General features: G+C 36.4%; 1 protein-coding gene across 1 annotated transcript; it reads right to left on the bottom strand.

The window, feature by feature from the left end:
- Positions 1 to 6992: 6992 nt before the first annotated feature.
- On the bottom strand, positions 6993 to 11957 carry gatm (glycine amidinotransferase (L-arginine:glycine amidinotransferase)). Its single transcript, XM_029454515.1, has 9 exons — positions 11803 to 11957; positions 10733 to 10942; positions 10373 to 10568; positions 9681 to 9871; positions 9304 to 9441; positions 8903 to 9067; positions 8701 to 8764; positions 8497 to 8613; positions 6993 to 8214 (listed from the first exon to the last, which is right to left on the bottom strand). The coding sequence occupies exons 1-9, from the start codon at positions 11869 to 11871 to the stop codon at positions 8102 to 8104; spliced, it is 1263 nt and encodes a 420-aa protein (XP_029310375.1). The 5' UTR covers positions 11872 to 11957; the 3' UTR covers positions 6993 to 8101.
- Between the last annotated feature and the right edge of the window lie 2279 nt (positions 11958 to 14236).

The following is a 14236-nucleotide window of genomic DNA, read 5'->3' as shown; positions in this document are numbered from 1 at the left end:
GATCTGAAATCTGGCACGGCAGGATTATTCACGGTGAAGAAGAGCGGAGATAAGGCAGGACCGAGCTACATAATGCTGATTTTATGTTAGTCTTTTCTCTGCCTTTTCTGGCGTTTGCCCTTCCAATTCTTCAGCACTGCTTGACAGCGGCACATCCAATAAAAGCACCCGCAAGGATTGACCTACAGCCTTTACTGACGTTAATGCAAATGAGCTCCGCGCAGCTAATCGGCGTCGTGCTCTGCGCCGCTGGGTGGTCCTCCGCTTTCCGTGGGAACTTTGAAAGCAGGAAAAGGGCTCACACAGACGAACACAGAGCTAGCTGCAGGTAACTTACGATGTCTGAACATGTTCTGCAGATTGCACATGCAAACCGGGTGAAAGCTGTTTTTGGTGTGTTTTTCACGGTGATATCTACTGCAAAATATGTGTAATTTACAGCGGTGGTTAAACGTTTTTGAACAGCCAGTAAAACATTTTTGGTCGAATCTCAAAACTATGGAATACCAACTGTGCCAAAATGAATTACCTTTAATGGCACATCAAAAAAAATATATAGAAAAAGTAAAACATACAGAAATATATATATATATAAATGACCGTATAGATACCGTAATGAGAAATTATTATTTATTTATTTTTATTATAGAATGTTAGTTGACCAAATTATTGGAGTTAATTCAGAATCCTGTTTATTTCCAAGTAGGTGTTCCCATACAAGGAATTTGCCATGATATCTTGGTGCATAGTACAAACATAGTAAAAGAAAAGACAAATCAAGTACTGTAAAAGTCAAGAATCATAAATTAAAAATAAAAAGTATTACAATACAAAATATGAAAAATGTATAAAAATGAAAAGCGCTGTGCAGTGTTTAAAACAAAGAGGATTGAATGTTCAAAAGTTAATTGTATAAAGCATTAAGGATATGATGTGTTGCCTTAAAAATCTTTTGTTTTGTCCAACCAACTCTCCAAAATCCCAAAGTCTTTAGTTTACTAACATAACATTAAGAAAAGCAGCAAATCATCATATTTTAGAACCTGGTCCCAGAAAATGGTTGGTGTTTTTGATTGAAAAATTACTCAAATTATTTGTCGAATGATACACTAGTTTATGAGTAATTGTCTCCCTGACCAATCAATTTATGTTGTTTATGTTTATGTTATGTTGTGTTCATGTTCACCCACAGCCTCTTAGCAGACTCAGCAACTGTCCCTTTTATCTTTATTTCTTAAACTGCTCTAATATTACAAGGGGAGAGACCCAAGTATATGAACACCTTACTATAATACAGTATTACATCTCCACAAAGAATCCTTTTATTAAACTCAAAATGCTGGATGTTTATTGAGATTGTGTGAGACAGATATTGTCATGGTAATTACGCAACAGTAGTTTTTAGTTTTTATGTATTAGATTGCATTGTATTGTCAAGTGAACTTTTCCCCAGGAAACAAATTAAATATTACCAAGAAACACAATACGACCATATACGGATATTATTACGGTACAAACCAGTACAATAAAACACAAGAATGTCAGTCTTCAAGCATAGCTCACCTTGCCTTGTGTCAGGAGCTTTAACTGCACAGAGTCCATTGTCGCATTAGCTTTTTGTCCCAATATCAAGTAAAGACACAAATATATCCTAATATACGGCATGTTCACTGTGGACGCCAGTGCAAACTCTATGCTTTTACTCAGCAGTAAAAAAATACTGTCAAGTAAAATCATTTAAGTGGATTGTAAAAATCACTATGAACTTTTACCCCCCTTGCACTGTATTTATTTGTGTCCCTTATCAGTTTTGTTTTGACTAGAAGAAGCCCTCAGTCTATCAGAGACATTTGTCGCTTGTGGGGATTCACATGAACTCTGTCAGGTGATGAGATGTCGTGTTTTAAGACTCTGTTTTACGTCAGTACTTTTATACTCTCCAGTACAATGTTCATGTGTTTACAGTTTCTCGAGCAAACAAAACAACAAAAACAATTTGCCTCACAAATGATGTTTTTCATTCCCTACAAACATCAGGCCTTTAGTAACAAACATTGATGATCAGAGCTTGACTGATTTATCATTGTTAAGGCAACACAATATATCCCTTTTTAATAAAACAAATGGATAACATAAGCAAACATTTTTTGATAAAGATTCCTTATTTTGGTTATTGTGAACAAGATATGTACTGAGCAGAATATTTTCTAGTTGAAAAATAAACATGTCATTGTCCTCTGGTGGAAAAACTATGTAACTGCAACACTGTTTTCAAAATACCACAAACATAACATTTAATTCAATATCTCTGGTACACACCCGTCTGACAGCAAAGTTAGGATGAACCTGATAAGCTGATGATCAGGGCTGTTTTCTGAAGGGTCTTCACAGGCAGAGTAGTGCTTCCTATGCTCATTCAACTGACCCTTTATGTACAAATGGTGGAATCCCCCTTTAACGCATTTGGAAAACAATGAGTTTCAACAGGCTGACACAGAGCGGCAGAATTAGTTTGAATTCTCAACCCGTCCACATTGCAGACTGTTTAATTTATTCTATGTTAATATCAATAATAATACCTTATTTGGAGGGTTTAAGCAACACATCATTTTAGGGTGTGGTTAAGTTGCATTAGACAGGGCATCAAACAATAAACCAAACCACAAAATCACAGCCTCAAATGGTTTGTTGCTTTAAAAAAAGAAAAACACCAGTTTAATACAAAGAATGTGAGTGTTAAAGATATGACAGATGACAGCGCATAAAAATATCCACTGACAGTTTATGTTCAATTCTTTATAAGCTTTCACCGGCTGCATTATTCATGAGGGGATGACATGTTTACTGTTGCTATTCTTGCACTTCTGTCATTTATGTGTGTTTGGTTATCAGTTATCCTCGCTGCTACGTTTAGTTGGGCCACTGTAGGAAAGTGAACTTCTAATGTATTATATTTGGTTTACCAGCAAACAGCAGGTTTTATTGTGCACTAATTATAAGTTAAAGTGACTATTTCAAGTGTGAGTGTTTATGCTCTCTAATTTAAACCTCACAAACTTGCATACTCTCCCAAATAAAGATTACAGCATTGAACTTTTATGTGAACATTTTCTTGATATTGACTGAGGTTTGTACAGTATATTTGAAATGTCTTGCATTATAAAAAACAAGTTTTTGGGACCAGAACAAACACCTGCTTTTCTAATATTAGACTTTCAACATCAATATTAATATACCAGCCTCCAATAACACAAAAAAGGACAGTTACTAATAAGTTAACTAATAAATTAACTACACACAAACAGATTATTCTCATAACCTTTTTTGCGGATTTGGTAGGTGAAAGTATCCCCCCCCCGTCGTGAATTGCGATCAAATTAATTTAGTTATTGATATTTCTGACAGTAGGTTTTATCACCACTTTTGTAGGCGGTAAAAAATGCAACAAAAGCTGTATATTTCAGGATTTCCTTGCAACACTTCAGCACAGAAGACCGTTTTCTATAAAGGGTCAGTCCACCCAAAATTAGGGGAAAAAAACACTTAACCCTAGTTGTATTTTACAACGCAGATAGTTTGCATGTTATTTGCAGATGTTATTTTGAGAGATTTGTTAGACTACTTTCACTACCCAATACAATTGAGGTGAGTGGATTGATAATTGTGTCCTGGGCATGTATAGTAGATTTAGTATGTGTTTTAGCGTATATCCTCCATTACCATTCACTGACAGGAGTTCAGTACTTGGTTAATCTTTCTGTCCAAGTTCACCTTCCTCCTTTGATAACCCATCTGTCTGTGACTTTAGCAGGAAATCAAGACGCGCTGGAACTAAAATCTTAAAAGAAGCTGCACAAGAAACAAATACTGCATCAAACAGAGATCGTGCTTCTTATAACATTCAAGGTCGTCTTCTTTAAATTAGCACCAAGTGGTAAAGAAAACAGGAAGACAACTGCTGTACAGTCATTCCTGAAGTAATGATTCACCATTTCACAGCACAATGTCCATACAGAAGGTCATGGACAAACTAATTCTAAATATACTCCAAGACTTGATGCTTTTACACATTCATGAGCAGGTAAAACATCAGATCTGAAGATCCTGCTCAGCAGTTTAACCTCATCAAAGATGGTTATCTTGCAGATCAGAGCCGCACTCAGCAGCACCACGCAGCCATTGTATTAACAGTAAACATTAAAACAAGATTTACATTGTTTTCCACTTTGGCCATATTGGGCAACAGATCTTAATCAAAATCGTGCTCTTCATCACTTCTTGACAGTGTACTACAGTGTCTTTTCCTAGGCTTCCACTAAGGGGCACCAAAGGATATATTCTACAAATAGTGGCTTTAAACCAAATTTAAATATATTAACCGTCAGCCTATCAACACATTTAACATACAAGGACTTCAGAATGGAGTCTCTGGGGACCCCAAGAATAAACTACTCTAAGAAACAGCCATCATAGTAAAATGTTAAATGATCTCTTCTCCAAACATTATTAGTTCTGTAATTAGGCTACTTTCCTCTGAAGAAAAACATTTGCATATTGTGTAAAACGATAATAGACAGAACACATGATGAAAGCCCCTACCCCCCTGATACTGTGTGATACTTTAAACATTTTATCTTTCTATTCTATTTCTTTTTTAACTGCAAAGGCTGCGATTGAGAACCCAATACACAAATTAAGTAGAAACAGAAAACAATGATAAGACGTCATTAGGAACAAATTCATTGACAAAGTCGTGAAAAATTAAATGGTAGAATAAAGCACCTGTGAGATATGACACAAAGTAAAGCTCTGGGTTCTGCGGGAACCTCAGTTGGTTTGATGAGGGTTAACGTTAAAAAAAAATCAAAAATAGCAACTTTCACAAGTGAGTCATTATATAACTTTAAGGATTCAGTACAATTATTTAAATAACATATTTATGTTGGTCTACTTATTATCGTAATCTAAAAAGTGTTTTCTGTTGCTCTCTACGTTCACCTGCGACACAACGCTCTAAAATAATGTTCAAAACGAAAGTGATTAGACATTTTTAGACAGTAGATTATTAAATGATGTCAAATTTAATGAAAATGTTACTGACAAACAATTTGTTTTAGTGACCAAGAAGTCCACATTTCTGCCTGGTAAGAACATATTCACACACAGTTTTGTGAGTTTCATTAACCTTTGAAGGTGCTACAGAACGGCCGGGATATTACAGCAGACATTGGTGTAAACTGAACAGGTCAGCAATTGGCAGCGTCTCCATTTCATGTTGCGCGGTTCTCGGCCATGATCCGGTGCAAAGCTGTCATTCAGTTTACAATTTAAACAGACAATTCAAAGGACGCCTTTATAGTTTATCTGCTTTATATAAAGCTTGTGAAACCTCACGTGGATGAACTCGGGATCCTATGAACTCTGTCCTTTCTGCTCCACGTCAACGATACAGGGCTGAATGTATGTTGTGTTTTATAGTCCTGAATTATAAATACTTTTAATATCAAACATTAATCCAACTCTCCTTTAATCCAAACCAAAAACAAAATGCATTTAAAGGAATAATTATGACAGACAGACACACAGAGAATCCGAAACTCACATTTTACTGTTTGCATGCAACAGGGGAACGATACAAATAAGCAATTTTGACAAAGAGAAAAACTTTCACAAAAGTGTGACAGGCAAAGTTTCCCATTGAATAACACGCTTGTATAATTACAGTGAGTTATCTTCTGTATTCTGGTGATAATGCTTTAACACACTCTTGACACCTTTTTATAGGTTATCTTTAGGCTATATTTAAACAAGGAAGCCAGAAACCTTTATTGAACACTTGTCTCACAAAATGTTACTTTTTTCTTTCATTTTTTCCTTTTGGAAAATAATAAAATACATTTTCCACTTTGTCATTAATCATATAATTGAATATAAATCAACATATCAAAGAGCCACTCCGTTGACTTTACACATAAAGGTCACTTTACTCATCATGGTAGCTTGCAAAAACAGTTGTTAAATGTTTTGCTTGACTTTTGGTCAAGTCAAGTATGTCTACTCTCTAAAAGCTTCAGCTACCAGAGATTTGAACATGTGGATCCATCTGGACATAATTCAGACTATTAAGTCACATATAGAAAGTGTCAAGAGAATGTGAGAAGACGACTGCTGTTTTCCTGCAGACATTGACACATTACCAGATCCTGATCAATTTTCCTGTTTGGAGACAGTTGTTGAGGCAGCTGCAGTGTTGCGTAATTAGGCAGCTGTACAAACAAGCAATCCATCTGCAGAAGACTACGTTGGAGCTGGAGGAAAGAAAGCTGTGAAGAGAAGCGACTTGGCTTCCAGTGAACCTGTCACTGACACACAGTCACCTTCAGTCCACAGGGTGATTCTGAAAGTGATTCATCCGTGCAGGAAGCCACAGCTGTTGTTTTACATTTGAAGTGAGAAAAAAGGGGGTGAATTAATTCTTTGGACATTAACTGAAACTAGTACCTGATTATACAAACCATCCATTCATTTTACAGAATCACACAGATTATTAACTAAATAAAACAATAGTTAACAAAACTCTGCCTTCAACTTAAAAAAATAAAAGTCCCCATTTTTATTTGAGTTTGCAGTAGTCTGGTTTATGTAATAATATATGATGCAATATAATTTCTCACTGTCTCATCAACCAGGTTAATGTTTACAGACTGGTAAGTGTTACAGTAAATATGGTGCAAGCTTCTGTGTGACCAACCATGACCTACTTTGTTCCACTAAATGTGTGGTTTAAGTATATTTACTTCCCTGCTGTACTTAAGTACTTGCCCTTAAGTTTTTCTAATTTTTCTAATTATATATATATTTATATATAACTATATAATGAGATATATATATATATATATATATATATATATATATATATATATATATATATATATATATATATATATATATATTAAAAAACAAATAATATAATAAAAACACTGACACACAACTAATTTATAATTACATTTAATAACATTGCATAATACAAAACATCACTTGCATTCCTCTGTTGAGCCATTACTTCCCTTGAATTCATTGTTTCAAAATAAATATCAAGGCAGGCTTGAAGAGTTAAACATCCTATATCCAACTGTATATGCAGCAAAGGAATCATAAAACATCTTCACGACAAAACATCTTTCATTCTTTAGGCATTTTTGCTTTGCACACAAAAGCAGCCAATCAGTTCAGAGAGAATGACTAGTAGCATATAACTGGCCCAGATTTGCAAAGAGCAGAAAAGACAAAAGGTATACAATATCTGATATGGACCTCATACTTTTTAAGTAAATATACAAAAACACTAATTGTTGGGAAAACCAATAAAGAGTATGAAAAATATAAATAGAACTTTGTCTGTTCAATTAATTAAAATCTTTACAAAATAATATACTTGCGATAAGAAATGTATATTGTTTAATTACCTGCTTAACAACTTTTATACATTACTTAAAATAAAAAAATACTTTGGAAAAAGAAAAAATGATGGTATCTGACGTTTCCAAGAGGAGGTAGCTTCTCTCCTCCTTGTTTGATGACTTTCACATAGCAAATTGTACCTTGTCCTCAAAGTTATGACGTTTATATGTACGAGCCATAATCAATTCAGCTTCACAATAGCCAGGCCAGAAATGCAGTTAATATTGAGATGACTGGTTGAAGTAAAGTCATGTTCATTTGTTGCGTTTGAGCATATATGTATATATATCTGGATAAAGCTGTTTGCAAAGGCACAGCAATGTCAAATCAAAACAATTCATACATGTTTGGGACATAAAGATCCATTCCAGAAAAGGACTTTGGTGTCGCCTGTCATAAGATTGCCCTATTATTAGTTTGTTTCATACAGGTTTGCATAATATACTGTTCACTGCTTTGATTTTGAGTTGCAGCAGGTGATACACTTTAAATACTTTTTAAAGAAATTTGCCAACTGCAGATGTGTGTGTACATACACGGTTGGCTGACAATAAAGACTAAATAATTAAAGTGGAATTAAGATTCCATACTGAAGCTTTAATCTTCAAAGCTCAATAAAAACTGCCTATTTCTGGCAAGGCTAGTCGAAGTAGGACTGCAGGGTACCACGGCGGCGGACATCGGTTGTCCAGCAGTGGAAGCCACCACCCAGGGAGTTGGCATGGCGAATATTCACCTTTATGGACTCGATACCTGCAACAAAAGACATTTATGCGTCAAATACAGAGTATTTTTTACCACAGATAAATTGTATGGAAGCCCTAAGAGGACATGATTCAAACATTTTGTTTCCTCTGTTTTCCCTTGATAACAATTACATTATACTTAGTTTACTCAAGATAACAAGTTATTTATGTCATTATCTCGAAATAATGAGTATTATCACGGGAAAACGGAGGAAATAAAATGTCTGAACCATCAGTTAAAAAGAATCTTAAATGATGCAAAAAATAAGCTGGAAGGACTTGAACTCACCAAGGCCCTCAAACATCTTTTGAATGGTGCCTTCATTGGCGTCAACCATAACACGCTTCTCGTCCAACATCAGGACGTTCATGGACAGCCACTTGGAGGACATCCACAGTGGGTGGTCTGCATAGAAAGGGAGAGGGTCTTTTTTTCCCAGTAAAAATTCTAAATGTTTTTCTTATGTAAAGGAAGATACGTTTTACTACTCACCATCAGGAATCAGAGGTGTTGGAGGTTTCACAATAGTCCAACCAGCCTTCTGGAACATGTCAATCTGAGGTAAAGGACAAAGAGCAGCAGTGAACATGGACCACTAGGTGGCGTTTATCCAACCAAGTTAAAGTATGAGTCTCCAGGAGGTCAACACAGGACACTGAGAAATGAATAGCAGCCTTTCATGGTCCTACAGTACCTGGCGACATGGACGATCGGGGTTTGAAAGCACCAGTCCTGGCCCGATGATGTTAAAAGTGGCATCAATGTGCATGGGGTTAGGGTCCTTGAATGAGATTGTGTGGATATTGTAGTCTGGAGCAAGATGGCGGCGCATCCACTCAATACCCATGTAATTTGTAACCTGCAAAACAAGAGTAGAGGAGGTTTGAAGGAGTTACCCACGCTGCAAATACTTTAACTTTTATCTACCTGTATTGGAATAAAGCTTTGCCTTGTATAATCTATCATTCTGCACATTCATGTCACTATGCATGTGACTTACATTTTAAGCAATAGATTTGTACCTGTGGTGCTTTAGGAAAAGTGACCCTACATATCAGATAGCAGACATGCTCACAAGTTAAACAGCCTTCATACCTGACTCCTCTGGACAAAAAGGTCCCTCCCAGCTCGGATGAAGTCGGCAGCATCGAAGCAGGGCTCATACTCTGTGGTCACAAACTTCCCCTCGGCAGCCAGCTTGTGTCTGTCCTCCACTGTGCGGATGGGATAGTCCTAAAAGACACCCCGCAATAATGATTTACACTCAAGCATTTACTCAGTGTAGTCTCTTACCACTTATAGTGCATTAAACAACACATGGTGGCAAAGGGTTCTGTGATGACATCGAGAACATAAAAATGTGTTTTAACGCTGGTTTGATTTTGTGTTGAAGTAAAAAAAAAAAAACATTTGTCGTACACGTCCCACACTTGAAATATGTGCTCTCCTAATCTCACAAGATAAGGCCTCACCTGATCATATAGCTCATCAGACATTGTGGGTTTAGGAGCAGTGGTCCACTTAGCACCGTTTCTGAAGTATTCCTTGATCAAAGGTCTGTAGGCTCTGTACTCAAAGAAGCGAGCCCTCCAGGCCATAGGAGCCTCAATAATCTCATTCCCCACAACCAAAAGGATGTCTCTGGGCATGGCAGCATACATGCCTGCAACAGATTCAACAAAACACAATTAGCTTACTTAAAATATCCCATAAAATACAATGTGATGCATTAACGCTGTTATCATACAGTACACATATAAATGTGACATCAGTGGTGGAAGAAGTATTCAGATCCTTTACTTAGTAAAGGTAGTAAAAAAGTAAAAGTAACAATAAAACTATAAAAATACTAAATTACAGATGCATGCAAACATCTACTCAAGTAAAATGACATAAGTATTATCAGCTAAATGTACTTGAAATATCAAAGAATAGGCCTTGTCAGTGTTATATCATTATAATTATACCATTATTATTGATGCATTAATAAATAAAATGATCATAAGTTTTGTAAAATACTGCAAAATAATAATCTGTAAGTAACTAGTAACTGCAGTTGTGAAATAAATGCAGTTGAGTAAAAGTTTAAAGTAGCAGTAAATGGAGAAGAGAAAAAAAGGTGTGTATAAAGGCGTATCAGTGAGTGATTTGTCTATTTCTTTACCTGGTGATGTGAAGTCTGGAGTTTTGTATTCCAGGGACCAGTCGATGGGTTCTGGCCTCCTTACATTGACGCCCTCTTGACGCAGAATATTGCACATTTCCTCAATCTCAACAACAGCTTTTTTCAAATGGTCCGCAGGAAAAGACTGGCCCCCATACTTCTGGTAGAAGGGCCAATACTTCTCATATGTGTTAGCCTGTTGAGAAGTTCACATTATGACAACATGGAGTTACTCTCATGAATGCATGCATCTTTATACAGTTTTTGTGCTCCTTTTGTCAGGAGATCTACAAAGCAGTGGCCCCTTCACATGAGCATTATGTAATGGTTCACAAAAGTAATCTTGAAATTATAGCTTACTTTCACTTCCACGGTGAAGGGAGGGACATGGGCATTTTCAGCGCGTCCCACGATCACCTCCTCAAGAGGGTCCCATTCATTGTGGCTGCAGACAGGACATTCCTGCTCCACAGGCTCAGTAACATGTTCAGCATGGTGCGGCTGTGCAGCTGCTGCACTGGAAGCGCTCTGGAAGGCCTTCTGCACCCATCCAGTCACAGACCGGCCAAGCTGAGGAGGGAAGAAAATGGATCACAACTATTTTAATATTCTGCAGCACAAAAATGTCTTTCAGTTTTGTGAAATTACTGAGAAAAGGCTTTTGTAAAGACATACCTTTTTTATTTTTAGATTTGATAGACATTTTAAGGTAAAACAAAAACGTATACATATATTAATACAATATTTATATTAATCCTAAATAAAATCTAGTTGCTACCCTTGCTGTATGTATGTTTGTTTATTATATTTTAGTGTCAGATATTAAATGAAATTAGAGTTGATAGTCAAATAAATGACTCACATCTAAGAAGACCAATTAAAACATAATATAACAGTATAGGCTGATAAAGGTAACAGTGTTCATAGATATCAAAGATAAACGCTTCAGTAAGGAAGATTAGTTTGGAGCTAAAGTACACGTGTTACTAAGAAGCCTGTATCTCCACAGATCGCAGTTGCAGAGAGTCCTCTGCTGGCTCAGGAGCAGCTCCAGTGTCACTGAGTCTGGGAGCGCATCTGTGGCAAACAGCTGTTCGCTGTCACTCATGGACCGAAGGCATAACATAAGCTCTCTCAGCAGTTAGAAACAAATGTATCTTTGGACTAAGGTCTCGTTGACATAATTAGTGTCTTTTCTCCAAATTGTACCAAAATCAGACTTAAAATGTGTCATAATCAATAGACCTAAATTAATTAAACGGATTTCCAGTGGAAGAAGCAGCTATGAAGAAAATGTCCAACATATTTTCTTTATTCACATTAACTGATATGTGCTTTTTTTTCTTTTTTTCAAACAAAATATTTGAACTTTTTCTATTTTTTTTTGGAAGAAAAACAAAAGAAGACCTTAAATACACCATAATACCAACCATGGCTCCGATCAGATGGGCAGCCTCGGCCCCCCTGCTACCTCCTCTCAGACACCTGACACGCAGCATTGTCCAAAGTAATAGTGAGTGTGTCAGTGAAATCAAACGGCAGCGCAGGATCCACTTCTCAGTTTGCTCATGAATGAAGACGCCTCAGCCCGCAACCAACTTTATAGCAGTGGGTCTACGTGCCTCTTAGACTATTGGTCGCTTTCACGTTGAGGCAACGTGACCGAAGGAAAACCTTTCTGAAATAAAATCCCTGACACCAGCACATTCTTATCAGCTGGGCTACTTGTGTTAAAAAGTTTCCAAGTACAACATCTGAAAATGTATCTAGAATTATTTACATTGTGCATAATGCTTTTGTCCTCCTTAAAAAACATCCACGTGGGAACTGTTATTTCGGCTAAAGAAATAATTAAAGAACAGTATAAACTGAAACTTAAAGACATGTAGGCATTGCAACAAAAACAACTACAAATGGGTGGAATACACCTTGTTGGTTACTTCATAAAAAGGCACATACATTGAGCCGTTTAGTTATTTAAAATTGTAATTAAGTCTATAAGTCTAAAAGTAATGATTCTTTATCTTAACCTCTTACCTTGTGCGGGCCCACAAGTATGTGTTAAGTCTGTGTTATTAACAAAAAGGCCACTAATAAAATAAAAACCAAAGCTACTAAAAAACTGGCTTTATTGTGGTACTATTGTTGTGGGTGTTAAGATTCAGTTCGTCGTGCTTACTTATTTAACAGTTTTGACTCCAGAGTCATATAATAACATTAACAGTATAATACAAACATTTCTTTGTTAAGGAACATAACCAAACACACTCTGGAAAGCACAGCGTGGGTTGAAAAAGTAGAGGACATAGCCTAATCAAGGAAATAGATAGCCTTGAGTAGGCTATGTATGTCGCCACATGCTTCTCTGGACTGTGCTCTCAAGAGTTTCACAACCCTACGACCTCAGCGACCGCTGATATTGCCCTGCCCGTTAAAAAGATATCTGGCCGATTCCCAAAGGTTCACAGGATATGCACCGAGGATGCCTTCTCCTCCCAGTAGCATCATGTTCAGGTCACATATAGAACTTTATGAACTCCAATTCAATTTAATGTAATCATTAAATAATAACAATAACAAAAGTAATACACTTAATTCATACAGCATCTTACACAAAAAGTTAAAAGAGTTACAAGTGCTTTACATGACTAAAAAACATTTCAGGACTGCAATAAAATAAAATAAATACAAGTTCAAACATAATATTATAATACAACAAATATATAATATAAATATAAATATAATTTAAAAAAAGAAGGCAATGACGTTAAAAAGACAATACATGTTGGAAATAATGAATAAAAATAAAAATAATTGTTGTTGTTGTTGTTGTTGTTGTGCCCTGTTCGGACACTGGCGCTAATACGACCGGCGTATACACGTTGCCACGACAACACCGGAAGTCAATATGTGCGATGTCTGATTGACAAGTGGTTTTATTCACGCAATTATAATACCTGTTGTCTACTGCCGTCCCGGGTACTTCGAGAGTGTAAACTTATTACTATGTTGCCTTTGTTGTCATCATGATGATGAACCAGATGTTAATGTCACCTACTTATTAGCGTCAGCTGCAGACCTGCTGTGGAGCTGACGCTGCTTGTTGCATCTGCTTGTTAGATGCTGAAGTTTATACTTTATGAATGTGCCACAGAGGATACTTACATGTAATCACCCACTTAGCCTACTATGTGTTTTTTCTATATTATGTTTTTAGCCTAACTGTACAAACATTAAAAATGACGGCCTTTTTGGAAGGAAAACACATTTACAACTACAGCTCTTATACCCATTGGGACCTTAGTCAAAGTTATTCTCACATACTGTCAAAGTTAGAAGAAAAATAAAGATTAAATCCCCTGGGGAGCAACATTAGCATAAATGAGGGTTGTGTTCACTAATATACAGTAGCCTATATCACTTTCATTCACCCAAGCAATATAACGAAGCAAATTAATTTGAACACAACAATACAGAGAGCATTGCACTACTAACAACATGTGAGAGTGTTTGGGTGACATTTACCCACCCGAGAGAATAAATGGAAAACGATCAGTGAGTTGGCTGGTCTTTGGTGGTGGTAGGCTACTGCCAATTGAAGAACTATACGCGCAGTTAATCTCGTGACTTTGAGCGTTATATTCAAAATAGAAATGCTTGAAATTGAATGAGGGTGTCTGTAAATTGAAAAATAAAGTGCATGTACAAAAGTAAAGCGATTACATGTTGTCCAAGTATCCTTTACACTCTTAAAGTACCCGGGACGACAGTAAACAACATGTATTATAATTGCATAAATAAAACCAGTTGTCAATCAGAAATCGCTCATTTGCCCAGACAGCGGCAGCTGCCACAGCAAGTCGG

Source organism: Cottoperca gobio, chromosome 3 (assembly GCF_900634415.1).
Source record: "Cottoperca gobio chromosome 3, fCotGob3.1, whole genome shotgun sequence".
Classification (NCBI taxonomy): Eukaryota; Metazoa; Chordata; class Actinopteri; order Perciformes; family Bovichtidae; genus Cottoperca; species Cottoperca gobio.
This window is presented reverse-complemented; position numbering and strand designations above follow the sequence as displayed.

Excerpts from the sequence above, each read along its gene's own strand:
- gatm (XM_029454515.1), bottom strand. The coding sequence starts at position 11,871 with ATGCTGCGTGTCAGGTGTCTGAGAGGAGGTAGCAGGGGGGCCGAGGCT. Across the intron at positions 10,569-10,732 it reads CCTTCACCGTGGAAGTGAAA|GCTAACACATATGAGAAGTA; the intron begins GTAAGCTATAAT and ends ACTTCTCAACAG. Across the intron at positions 8,215-8,496 it reads AAAGATGTTTGAGGGCCTTG|GTATCGAGTCCATAAAGGTG; the intron begins GTGAGTTCAAGT and ends CTTTTGTTGCAG.